General features: G+C 37.3%; 1 protein-coding gene across 3 annotated transcripts in view; it reads left to right on the forward strand.

The window, feature by feature from the left end:
* SMOC2 (SPARC related modular calcium binding 2) overlaps positions 1-14,202 on the forward strand; it is a 140,796-nt gene that overhangs the window by 41,541 nt on the left and 85,053 nt on the right. For all 3 annotated transcript variants that reach the window (XM_039569489.1, XM_039569490.1, XM_039569491.1), the window contains exon 2: positions 3,828-3,999. In XM_039569489.1, coding sequence (XP_039425423.1) covers positions 3,828-3,999 — 172 coding nt within the window. The remainder of the gene's footprint in view (positions 1-3,827; positions 4,000-14,202) is intronic.

Below are 14,202 nucleotides of genomic sequence, written 5' to 3' on the forward strand. Positions count from 1 at the left end.
ATCCTGACTGTCCATAGCCCAGATGTGGCACCAGTGACCAAAAAAAAAAAAAAAGCAAAAAAGATAAGTCAGAGCAGAAAACAGAGGAAAAAACAGAGCAGAAATATTTTTCCCCAGTTGAAGCAAGGTTTCAGATATCCACTACTTCATAGTCTGAACTTCAGTAACAGAGAGATGAAAGATCACTGGGACCATCAGTGATAGATTTCATCCACTATTAAGATTCTTTGGTGTGGGACAGGGAAAGAAAATACTGGAATTCCATGATGTCTGAAATATATGACAGTAAGTAATATTTCAGCAATGCTTATACCTGTCAAGTGGGTACATGTCTGGTGACTTTAGTAATTACGTTTTATTAATGAGGTAAACCTAAAATCAAACATTTTTCTGCTATAGCCCCAATATTATTCTGCCTTCTCAGAAATACTACATGAGCATTTAAAGCAGTGCCTACTACAGAATAGTAGGCCCCTTGGAAGCTGTGTGTTTTCAAGTATAATGCTTTGGAATGGCTGAAATAAATGATACCGAAATGTAAAGGAGAAGGTAAGTTACAGCAACTCCAGTTGAGTTGTGCCTTTTTAATCTGGGGCATAATTTTTAATTGAAACAAACTTTTTGAAACATGACTAGGCTGGTTTCTGTGTCATTAGGGCAAGAACACCTCTCTGCTAAAAGTGTTTTGCTTTTTAATAGGGTTTAGCCATAATTTTCCAGTTTGTGCTGGTTGTTCAAAATAATTCCATCTCAGGTTGGTCAACTATTGTTGGCTTAATTTCAGTCATTACCAGCATTCAACAGAAATGCTGCTTTAAGCTTGTCTTTCAGTGAATCACATGTTTGTACAATAACACATTTGTTTGTTAAATTAATTCAAAGACAGAAATGGATGAGCCAATATTGAGAGTGAGTCACTTTCTGGTCCGTATTGAACCATTTTTCTCTCTCTCTAAACTGCCTTATTTTAATCAAAAGGACTATTTTCTCTGAAACATAAAGCTCTAAGATGTGCACCAGTGTGATCCCAGCTTTTCTGTCAGTGGACTGTGCTTGTTCCTGTTTGAACAAATAGCAAACCTCATGAAAAATTCCATAGCGCTTTCTTGTTTCAGCATTAGTTTTTGATGTGTTTATCAATTCCTTTGGCTTTGTGAGCAAGCAATACTGGTTTTGACTTGAATCATCTTATACTGCTGTAGTAAAGATGATAATGAAGTATTTCCAAATGTCAATCACATACTTTCTGTATGTTTTTTTCTAAGTACATTTGCTAGTCTCTTTTGCATGCCGTCTTTCCTTACACTTGCTTGCCTTTTTGTCCTTCCTGCTCTTAAATCCCTCAGTTACATGAGGCTGGTGGAAATTGTTTAAATGTACAACCCAAATTCTCCAGTGAGGTTTGGCTAACTAATAAGCTATTCAAGTGGTTTTGTCTCCCGGGTATGTCTTCATCCTCTGCTTTTCCAGGTTGCTTGAATATCCTTGAACCCTTAATTTGCCCTAATCTCCTCTAAGGCTTTGAAATAATAAAATACTTAAATAAAACTCTTTGGATAAATGCCCTTTAAAATACAGCTTTATCTGTGAACTATCATGCTCTCAAGGGAGTGGATTTTGTTCCTCAGACAATTAAGGGGATTTTCTGTCCACATTGTTACTGTCAGGCATACCCATCTTAACTCCTGCAACAGCTCGAAACAGAACAAATGAGGAAAATCTGGGAGAAAAATGGTACAGAGGCTAGACTGCTGCTATGTGTGGTTTTGTTCTGGTGCCTGGGTTCAGTGCCCTGACCTGCTGCATGATTTTCTGTAGGTCACGAAGACTTCCTGTGCTTTTAAAAACTAATTTTTTGCTCAACAGGGATTTTGCTGAGGATAAATTAAGGGGGGCAAAGTGCCTAGCCACTACAGAGGGGTAGGCTTCTATGTACAGAAAGGCTGTACTCAGATCCCTACTTCACAAAATAGAAAGAGGGAGATCACTTGATTTGCCATCACCAAATCCACAGGGAAAGTCAGAGGTAAAGCAGAGGACAGGATCCCATTTTTTTGCCAGGGGCCCCATGTGGTCCATTTGTCCTTGAGAAGTCCTTTTCACAGTCCTAGGTAGGCCTAATCTCAGAGTCCTGCAGATGCCTCCCAGGCAAGAAAGGGAAGTTTGGAAGACTTCACAGGGCTCCCACAGTGCATCTCATCAGGGCACCCAGGCAAGCCCTGGAGACCAACATGATTTGGAGGTTGTTCAGAGCCATGGATGCCTGTCTTCACTGTTGCTCATTGTGCAGGTAAAGGGAGATGACTTCAGTTTTTCTCCCTTCCCCCTCAGCTAATTATTAATTTCTGTTGGCAAGAAGGATCTGCAAAATAACACTGAAATGGGGAGAAAGGAGCATCTGTCCTCCACTTCTGGAACTCTGTAGCTAGATTTCATGTAGAAAAATTTGGGGTTTGTGTGTATTATGTGAGTAATTTGCTTCTGAAGTTAATTATTCCTAAAAGTAAAAAATTGCTCAAAAAAAAAAAAATGGTAAAAGGAAGCTTTCATTTTTATCTTAGTGTGCCACTAAAATATAAAAATTCTGGTAAAAGTCCAACCATTTGACCACTATTTTAAAGTGATACCTTTGAGATAATCTCTCTATTTTCATACAGACTCTCCAGAAAAACATCTGTATTTCCTCATGTTAAGTGATAGGAAATGCAAACAGACCACAGTTTAAGTTTGAAGATTATGGAGATTTATAACTCTTTATATAATTCTTATGTGTAATAAAATGCAGGGGAACTATATGTAGCATTTTTTTTTTAAATTCTTAATCCCAAATACTACTCTTTGACCTCTTTTTTTTTTTTTTCTTGAAATTTTCCTCCCTCTAATTTCAGTTTCTCATCTGAAGTTCAAAATTTTCTCTACTTTAGGTTTGTAATGATGAAGTAGCACCAGTGAAAACAGGGCTTTAGCTGGATGAAGACCTTTTCTTGGGCACCTCCTGATGCTTAGGAGAATGATTACCTCCTGGTAGCTGTATGCCTTGCTTAATTTTGTGCTTGTTCAGAAGCAGAAGGATAGAGAAATTCATCTGAGCACTTACTGAGTTCACCTACTCCGAGTCTCAGCTTTTCAAGAGCCCAGAAGATAATGTAATATCTTTTCATTTGTCTTTGTTTTTAGCTGGCATGTAGCAGCATCAGATCCAATTAGGTTTTCTTGGCAGCGTGTTTCAGGGTAAGAAGGTCCTTCTTTTCACCGTGCCAAGGATGATGCCAAACTCATGAGCCTTGCAGTCTTGGCAGTGGAGAGATGAACAGTTATGTTGGGTTCAGTGTGGCTTTGTGTCAAAACTAGAAAAGAGGCACACTGAAATCCACAATGAGAATATTTATGTAAAAAATCCTACTTGGATCTTAGAATAGACTTTTCAGCTTGTCATTGTGGAATAATTAGTACATATGTAATAAAATAGACAAACATCCATTGCTGTCTCACTTTTTTTGTGAAGAATGTTTCTGCCATCACCATTTTCGCTTCAAAAACTCCAAGTTGTTGTCTTGAGATTCATAATGGTTGAAAGCAGTTCAGAGACTTCCAAATTGTGATACTGATTTCATGTACATTACGGAGATGTTACAGTTACTGCCATTTCCCAGCAGCAGCAGAAAAATCCCAGATATAAAGAATTGACTAGGATTTGAATAGACTAAAAAGGCAGAACTTTCTTTTCAGTTTTGGGTAATATTTGTATGTGTTTGCTGGGGAAGGGGACCACAGTGCAGTTTTCACATGGGAATACCATTCCTACAGCATTAATATCTTTTTTCTAGTTTTTGAGAGTGGACCAAGACAAAGACAGAGAATGCAGCCTGGACTGTGCAGGATCCCCCCAGAAATCACTCTGTGCATCTGATGGAAGAACTTTTCTGTCCCGGTGTGAATTTCAACGAGCAAAATGCAAAGACCCTCAGCTGGAAATAGCCTACCGAGGCAATTGCAAAGGTGAGAAAATAAAAGTTTCCCTTGACTATAATGAAAAATAATAGACGCTAAAATAGTGTTTGAAATGTCTGTGAATGGAAAACCAGGAGTGCTGAACTTGAAGAGTTTTCTAAAAGCAAGTGGGTTGAAATCAATCCTGTTACTTCTATAACAATATGCTATCTAAAGATAAATTAATCTTGAGCCTTCATCAAAAGTATGACTCCCACACCCACTTATTTTATAGTAAGTCACTATTAAGGAAATTGCATGGCTAGGTTCTTGTTCTGAAGGACCATATCACTGGCAATTTCAGAGAAACTCTTATGATTTTTATCTTGCAAGGCTTCTTGTCTACTACAATTTGGTATTTTGAGTTTGAGACAGTGAAATTAAGTCTTGTATTTCCTAACTGCAATCACGTAGTGTGGCAGGGGTGGTGGTAGTGGTAGGGTGGGTTGAGTGTAAAAAAGTGAAAAACAAAAAAAGCTTTGCAATGCATAGAGCCCTCACAGGCCATTCCCACCTATATCACCCACTCTTTTACTTCTGATCTCTGTTTAGAGAAATTGGGTGACATGCAACCCTACAAAATAGCTGCAGTTAAATCTTTTAACTTTCAGACTAGCGTGGTACTAGACAGTGCAGTTCCTTACTGAAGTGTAGGGTGATTCCCAACACAGTGATCTCTCAAAAATGTAAGAATAGCAGTGGTCATAAAGATTTACTTTCCCTTTCTCTCTGTCCTAAAGAGAGTGGCAGGGAGTGGAGGCAGGGGCTGGGGGAAAGAAAACCCCAGGGACCACACCAATTCAACCTCTAGGAGGCAATTTTCCACATCATCTCTCTCCATTAGCTCCTGCAAACCTCTGAAGCATCAAGACTGCTTCAAAGAGACATTCTGTCTCATCTTCTGCCTGGATGAAACAGTATCCTCATTCTTCACCCCTTTCATAGTAAACCATTGTATTACATGATGGAGCTATTTACTATGGTGAACAAGGATAACATAATGAAGCTATGTGAGCCAAAGCTTTTGTTACACTCATGAACGACAGAGACAATTATTGTGCACTTGGTATTTGTTCATTTTATACATTAGAGCTTTATGGAAATTAGTTTTGAGTGTTTTTCTTTATTGTTTTTTATACCATATTGAAAAGGTCATCTGCAAGAAATTTTCTTCATTAAAATGAGAATTGGTCTACTGAAGGTTTCCTCATTGATGCTGTCAAATTTTTCTTCAGTCAACAGCTGCAATTTGGAGAAGTGCTCATTTGCTGTGTACTTATTAATGGATAAAGTGTCAGTGCAATTGCAGAAATGGAATTAGACACCTTAGGCACCTTAAGTCTTGCTGATAGCAGGTGCACATCACGTTCTCATCAATCAAATGTTTTTTTCCTTTGATTGGTAATAGGCGGATATTTGCTAATAATTTACTTGGTCAATATCAGCAAGAGACCAGTGCTCTTGTAATTTTACATTTTCATAGTATTTCTTATTCAGTAAAGCAGTCTTAAATTTTGAAGTGACCAATGTCTTTATTCCTACTTATGGCTGCGATCATCAGAAATATTTCAAGCAAGTTTTAAAGAAGAAAAAGACAATTCCTTGGTTTAGCTGCAGTTTCAGTTTTACCATTGCTAGGGCTAATTTATATCAAACATTCTGAAAAAGCTAAGGAAGTCCTCTGATTAAGACCTTTTGAGCCAGTTGCTTTTGAGTGGTTAAATTTGTTGTTGCAGGTGATGCTTGATCAAAAAGCGGAGGGTTGTTTTACTAGGGCTAACCAAAAAGTGATGGTTTAATTAGAGAACAACTTTCAAGGTTTCAGAATTTACTTTCATTCCATGTAGGAATGAAAACAGATCCTATTGGAAGTGTTTGTCTGTACCCCCTGAAAAAACAGACACCCACCCTAACGCCCCATTAAAGCACTGGTTTTGAAACAAGGTTTGAGCTTGCAGGTAAAAGGGAAAGAAAGAAAGAAACATTTTCATGCGGATGTTCTGAAGGGAGAAAAGAGATGGTTCCTGGTATAAACTTCACAACTTTAAATCCGTGCTGTGATGATCATCCACCATTGATCAAAAAAGGCTATCTTAAGTCTGTCTCCTCCTGTCTTCTGAAAAAAATCCTTATTCACCTCACAAAAATCTTCTCTGAAAACTAAATATTTCCAGGTACTATTTTAATTAATTTAATGGTGACTAGCTCTTTGTTTGGTTCAGTCTATCAGTAGAAATCTAAAGACCTTGACAATTTATGTTGACAGCCTTTTGGAATAATTTTGAGTCCATCATTTCTTGTTTGTATATTCAGAACTGTGATTTCTTTTTTCTTGAGAAAGCCAAATTTAGATTGACTCTTTTTTCTCTTTCTCACCTGTTCTCAACATTTTTCTCATCTATTTGGTTTTGAACACTTAAATACTAAAATTACAAAGGGATAGTTTGCTCTGTGTGTGCTTGCTTTCCTTTCTAATTCAAGTTCCATTCACAGCAAGAGTGCTCAGCCCAGGCAATTCTTTAGCATTGCAAAGGAAACCATTTTTAGATCCTGAAGCTTAAAAGATCACAGTAAAATGGCAGCATTTAAACAACTTTTTCCCTTGTACTTCTAGTTCCTGATGACAGCAGCAGAGAACAAAACAGTTTAAACAGACCTGAAAATGAATGAACCCACCTGTAACAAAATCACCATCAAAACAGACTGTTCTAATCGCTTTTTTTTTTCCTGAAGACATTAATTTTGTAACTTTTTTTATTTTAAGTCCACTTCCAGCCATTGCTGGAATCCATTACTAAGCTTGGAAATGCTGTAACAAGTTAAAATATTGTAAATTTTCCAGCCTATCTTTGGAGATTCTAAGGTCTCATATAATCTGTGTACACTGTAGATGAGCATCCACATTTTTTGATACTTTTACAAACAGAATCTTAACTCTGAAATTCTGGAGATATGCCACTTGCTTGACACAGACATTTACTGTGCAACCACATTACGGATCTAATAAATAAATGTGTGTTGACAGCTGAGAAATACTACTTGTGTTAGGAGGACTGTTAAAATATCACCTGTGATGGGGATCAGCCACATGCGCCCACAAGTGCTTCACAGTAAATTTGGCCCAGCATAGCCAAAGGAACAAAACGTACAAGAAGTGGAAAAGCAATATAATTGCTTTTAAACTGCTCAGAAAACACAGACGTTATGTCTGCACAAATTAATTAAGCAATGCAAGGAGGCAGTATGAGAACCATGCAGGGAAGTGCTCCCTGTTGCACTTTGGGCACTGGCCAGCTGTGCTTTCCTGAGGACTGTATCTATGTAGCTCAGGGAAAAGATGGACTGTTCCCAGCAGGCAGCATGCACAGAGGTGCCTTCTTTTACAGGTTTAAGGCTGTTCAGCTTTTTTCTTTCTTTCTTTCTTTCTTCTATTTCTCTTCTTATTTCTTAAATAGTGTTAAGAATGTTCATTTCATTCCTCAGTTTGTTTTTTAGTGAATGTACCTCGCCGATAATTGGGGACCTGGAGACTAATATTCTGAATGTATCAAACAAGAGGCTCAGTAGTAATATTTGGTGTTTGTGATCAATGTGATCATTGTGATCAATGAAAAAACAAATTCATATGTACCGTCTTGCCAGCATACCTCTGCCCTAACACAGAATTCTTAAAATATCCCAGCTGAGGTACTTGGATTTTGTGGTTTCTCTACCAGTACTTCACTAAAGTAAGACTTCTCTAATGGCTGGAGTCAGTCACTATAAAATCTCCACTGCCAGCTTGCATCACATTTCCTTACTTCACTATCATCATGTAACAGCAACCTGGGTTTACAAGAAACTGCTAAACTGGATTTTCACAAATCTCTAAGTGGTCTTTACTGAAAATGGCAATGTTAGAGCTTTACACAGTGATATTTAATTTCTGAGGGGTTTGGAATTTAATCTGGCTAACACTGAGTATGTATTCAGTATTTGCCGAGCTGGCCCCGGCAGTGACTTACTGCTTTGTGAGTACACCAAGGGGAGCCATCACACAGAACAGAGTAATTTTTATTCTGTGGCTATGTAGATCCCCTTTCTCCATTGGAAACCCTAGGTAGATCATGTTTAGCTTAATTCATTTATGGTATCTTAAAGAGCCTCACTGTTTAAAAATGCTGTTCTTTTATGAGCTATCATAGATATGACAAAAGGTAATATCTTCATTCTCACAAGCCACATAAAGAATCAAAGCACATCAAAATAGGAGTGAAATTTCTCATAAAATAGGTATTTTACTATTTGCTTTCCTCAAAGAAAAAAATGCTCAGCATTTGTTTCTTTAAATTAAGGCTTTCAGAAATAGAGAAAAGTTTCACTCATTTAAACCATTAGCACAATGTGTTAATGAATGGATTAAAAGCATTCTTAGATAAACTGAAATTTCTGCCTTTGAATAAACATGCCAATAGAATTTTCCCTTTGTGAATAGAATGAAGGCATTGCTGGGCAGTAGTTGTTTTGAGACCACAAGTTAATCTTGGTCCCATAATTAATGAATCCAAGCGTAATTTGGAGAAACATTACAGTTACCCGCTAGCTACAGAACTGGTTTGTAAATGCTGGATGTGGTTTCTGAGTGCACACCTTTTCCAGAATTCCCATGGAGGCTGCCATCCAGCCCAGGTTTGCCTGTGAGCCAGGCGGGTGTGAGCTTGACGTGTGCTTGCGGTGCCTGAGCACGTCCCTTAGCTCCGAGTGTGGGCAGGGACCTTGCCTTGGCCAGTGCACCTGCTGCCTGGAAGGCAGCCCTGTGGGATGTGTTTGGGAGGTGGAACATGCTCCCAAGGTGTTTCATTTGGAGAGAGAATAAAGTAGTGAGTAGGTATGGTTCTTTTTCTAACTGAAATGAGTGAAAGTGGGACTGGACCGAGGTGTCAGTCTTAACAATAAACCCGAACAGAGTGAGACCTTGCACAGTCTGTACATTGAAAACAGGACAGTTTTCACATGTCCTCATCTCTACCTTTTCTCCTCTCCCTTTTCTTTTTTCTTCTCATCTTTTATGAAAAAAAAAAAAAGAGTGATACAGGTTTTTTCATTATATTGAAAAATATATTTAAAAAAATAATATATTGAGAAGTGGTACTAGCTTTGGAATTTTTGAAAATAAACCTTACAGGGGAAAATTGATTATAGGGCAGATTTTTGTCTCTTAAAATACTTTTAGCTAGAAGCTGTCTCCTCCTTTTTCAGACATATTTTCTCACTGTAGACACTGTGTTTAATCTGTAGGATGACTGCAAGTTTCCAGACTGTGATGCTGGCAGTCCTGATACAAACACTTGTCAGCCCCAACCTCATTTGAGTTTTGAGTGTTCATTTATATTATGTTTCAAGACGTTACACATCAGGACACTGTAGTGGAAGTGTTGAAAAACAAAACATTCAACATCTTGGTGAAAAAGGTATCTGCGTAGAGAAGTTACAATTTGTGTTGTCTCTGAAATCACGTGGAGTTGGCTTCTGATTATACTTTCTAGTAAGTATTTAATGGCAATGAATAAAGTTTAAGTACGTTTGGAATACTTTTTTTGTGGAATATCCTTTGCTCTTTTAAATGTATCTAGTGGTACTTAGAACACAGGACAAGTAACACTGGAATAGTATCCACAGTTTTCTGTAGATGGAATTGGTCTCTTTTTAAAATTATAAATTTTTATTGATAGTATTTCTCCAAGGAGAATTTGCTGAAGCCAGACTGCACAGAAATAAGGCATTTAAAAGCATTCTCATGTACAAAAAATGGGTCTTCATAAAATCAAATATGCACTACAGCAATTTGATTTGAAATTAATCTTTTTGGGGTCTTTTTTGTGGAGTTTTCATTTCTGCTCATGTATTTTCAGTTTAAGTTTCAGACCTCATATAAAAATGAACATCCTAAAAGAAGGGAAGTAGAGAATGCTGAAACAATAATACTGCACTGAAGACTAGGAACCACAAACAGTTGCAGACCTTCTCAGAATTTCAGAATTAGTAAACTAGACTTCTCCAAACTATCAAATCTCTGCTCTGCTCAGAAAACTAGTGTAGCCTTTGGCATCTAAGAAATCAGAAAGCTGTTGCTTTAGTTTTTCTTGAAGTATTTGATTCAGTCCTAATCAGACTGTATCTCTCCAAATGTGACTTAGCAAACTGAAATAGTGTGCCAAGAGGGAATCCAGCACAGCATTCCTTATTTTATCTTAGAGCTTAGATATCTAAATTGCTGTGTGGTTGCAAAATGTGGGGGGGAAAAAAGAAAAAGAAAAAGCAAAAAGAAAACAACCAAGAAACCCCACACTGCCTGGCTCTGTCTGTTAGATGCCAATAGAGGAGAGTTCAGGCTAAGATCGCTCTGCTGTTTTGTTTGAATCCAGAAAGCAGCTATAAAAATAAATAGTGAAAGAGTTGGCCAGCTCTTGTCACGAAGCAGCAAGTCATTATTTTATGGCTCTGTCAGGCTAAATGTCTGTGCCGACATCCTTTCCAACCCAAGAGGCTAACATCTCTGCATCTTTAAAACTGATACTTTCAGCATGTATAGCTTGCTACGTGTTTCCTATCACTAGAGGCTACAGCTTTTTATCTGCTTTGCTGTTAGACATGATCAGTCCTTTGGAATATACATTGACCTAGGTCAAATATAATGGGAAATTTTCATGAGTGGTTCATTCCATATAAACCAAGTGGTGTCTTGTGCTCTGAACAAAATTTTTGTGTTAAATTAACTACAAATTAAGACCATTTGACTTTTATCATATCACTACCACTTACCAAAAGGGTATAGCAGTGGGAAAGAAGCACAGAAGCAGAAACAAATTATGGTTTGTTGCTAGGAAAATTCAGTAAAGTGCTCAAGTAAATAGTTAACTTTAAACAGCTTGTTGCACTGCATGTTTCTAAGTTTAAGGACAAGTGCATACAGGTATTCTGGCAAAATCAAGCTGCAAAGGGAAGCAGTGAAAGGTCTTTGTATTATGTGTGTCTATACTAGGTCTGCTTGTTCACATCTGTGTGACTCTAGAAAAGCTTTCTCTTTAGTGTAAAAACAGCTGACTATCTGTGGGAAGCTCTCAAGGAAACTTCTTCAAATGATTAAGTTAAACACTTTATATATAGTTTTTACAAAGTAGTAAATGTTACTAATATGTTCAACAGAATATTCCATATATAATAAAATAACTAAGTAAAGGATGAAGTGTACTTTTAGCATAAATATGTAACAAAATTGTGTCAAACACAGTAATCTCTTGGGTAGCAAGCAAAGTTTGCTCCATGTATTGAGACTGAGAAAGGTATTTTTATTCTTACTGAGACAAGTAGCAAACTGAGAAATACCAGATGAACTAAAGCGAAACCTCTGCAAGAGATTTATCTATACTTTTGCAAGCTGTTTACTTTCCATGAGAGAATCTGGGTTACAACTCCCTGTAGAGCCCCAAAATTCCTGTAAATCAATTGTACTGAATGTCACCTTAGAGATGGTGTTTACACCCTTGATGAGTTTGTGTCATTGTTATAATGATAAGCTTCTACTTTGCAGTAACAAACTTCTCTCTGTTTGATATATTATTCAAGGATTAGCCAGCAGACTTGAAGTTGGTGCATGTGTTTTTTTCCTGAAGCTCAGTGTTTTCGGAGTTGTACTGTTGGAAATAAAGCATAAAATGAGATTAGTTCCCAGTCAGGCTGGTGCTGTTTGTGAGGTTAACTCCATTTCCAGAATTTCCTGTTGACTTCAGTGCTATCTCAGGAAGATCCTGCAGCAATGTAGTGGCACCACTTCACTTCTTAGGTGAAGATTTTCTATTGCACATAGTAACTTAGATCAGAATTAAGCTGATTTTACATTTTGCTTGTGCTTTCTGGTTACTGTTCTCCCCTGGGAGCCAGAATTGTCACCAGGGGAATTCAGAAAGAAAACCTGCCCAAACAGCTACAACTCTGTACTCTCTTCAGTTCTGTGTATTTCTGTCCACTCCCATACACCTATTTTTGTATTCAGCTTTATGCCCCAAGATGTGTTTGTCTTATTAATCCTCTGGTTGCTTTTACAGTCCTGGTGCTGAGTCACAGAGGTACAACCAACTCATTGGCCAACATACTGTGCTAAAATGCAATAAGCCTTGTACCAATCCAGCTAACAGAGTCCCAGTGAGCTGATTTAAGGTAAACTCATGCCTCTTCATGGTCAATTTCAGGAGATTTTTTTTTCCAATTCCCCACAAGGTTGTGGGATGTAAAAGCCCATTTACCTGGAGTTGAGAGGATAAAGTCTCACTGAGTTAGTCATTGACATAATTCCAAATTACAGCTGGACATGCATATCTGCAAATTTAGTTCCTCTCATTGTATGACTATAGGCAAATTAGGCTGCATTTCAGCCAGATTTTAACGGGTCTTAGAACCTAGAAGTCTTTTTAACACATCATATACCAGATTCCAGCTTGAGCCTGCTGGCTTCCTTGTTAATACTTCAGTTAGGAAGAGAAATAAAGTATAGTGGGAATTCTAGTAAGAAACCAATTACAGTTTCAAGCCCCTTATTTTTCCACTAGAAAGTTCCAAAAGTTTAAACAAAAACAGATTTAAAAAAAAAAAAGTAAAGCTTTGCAGCATTACACAGTGCTTGTCATGCTTCCAAAACCTTGCAGCCTCAGAGTCCCCTCTGCTCTAAGGTTTGTCACCAGAGGGACACTGCTCATATCATAAGAGTGCTTTAGCCTGCTTTTGTCAGGGACAGTGCTGACAATTCAAAAGCTGTGGGCTGATTAATCAGCACAAAGGGACCAGGTAAGTCCTATCACCTTTCATTCTCGGTCTTCATATCAAAAGGGTCCATCCTGATCTGAATGATTCCTCTCCTAGATAAATAGCAAAGCTGAAGCTGTGTGTAAGAGACTTTAATGGTATCCCTTTAGATGTATTTATTTATTGATTGATCGATTTATGTAAACAAAATTCTGGCAAACCACATACGTCTAGACTCATCCTACTAATTTGAGATTCATGTGAGTCATCTTCATTACTTACACTACTACAAGGTGCACAGAGGGGCCTGTAGACAAGAATTTTCTGGGTGCAGTCAAAGGAGACTTTGTCCAGTGAATCCCAGATTTGCCTTTGCCAAATGGTCATGAGCAATGGCCATGTGGAAGGTTTTTTTCCCTATGGATTAGAATGTCACCTATCACTTATTTATGCATGTTAGGAGCTGCAAAGTTTCCCTACAACTATCTCTCCTCTGGTATTTTTGATGTGAGCTCATGTTTCAGCCTTTCTCCCAGTCATGTCAGGAATTAATTATTTTCATCCTTTCTCAGCTGTTATTTTGCATAACTGTATAGCTCTTAAATATATTCAATTCTTTTTCTTTGGAAAAATTATTGAAAGTTATGCAACAGATTTTGAAGGCAGGGCACAGAGGCAGATGATCAGATGGTATAATCTTACAAATTTATTGAAAATATTATAATTTCTTTTCTTTTCATTGAGTTCTTTTTTATTTGGAAGGAATTTAGCTCCTCTGAATTAATAATTTAATGGCCATTAATATTCTGAGTATGAATGTTTTTATATGTCTTCTTTTTATCTTGATCACCTGATTGCATTTCTTCTATCAGGTTTGGACCTCATCTCTGTGTCATAATTATTCTTCAGTAATACCTTGGTAAATAAAAAAAAACAGAACTGGAAATAATATTTTAACTATACACAGTTTCAGAGCTTAACTTGATAAGAGATCTTCCTCATGGTTTTATTTTGCATATACTGAAGCACAGTAATGCCCAACAGATTTAAAATGTTTCCATGGTTATATAATACAAAATAAGACTTCAAATGTGAATTTTATATTCCAATAAATTTGGTGACTGTTGATTTTAAAGCATATTAGATCATCCATGAATAGGAGGCCTTTAGAGCATCAGGCTGTTTAGGAACAAGTGGTGGACAGTTTTGGAGAACTTCTCTTTCTTCTTGGCATATTTTCACGATAATTCAACTATTGAAGATAATTTACAACCCTGCTGGTACTATACCAGAGACCTTATGTGATGGAATTTATATCACTTTTCCTTTTAGACATTTAAACCACATGTCATTCTAGAAAAACGAGGACAAAGGTCCAACAAAGGAGTGATTTATTTTCAGTTAAAATACTAGCTACATTAAAACCACATGTTA

The sequence above is a fragment of the Corvus cornix genome, chromosome 3 (genome assembly GCF_000738735.6).
Source record: "Corvus cornix cornix isolate S_Up_H32 chromosome 3, ASM73873v5, whole genome shotgun sequence".
Classification (NCBI taxonomy): Eukaryota; Metazoa; Chordata; class Aves; order Passeriformes; family Corvidae; genus Corvus; species Corvus cornix.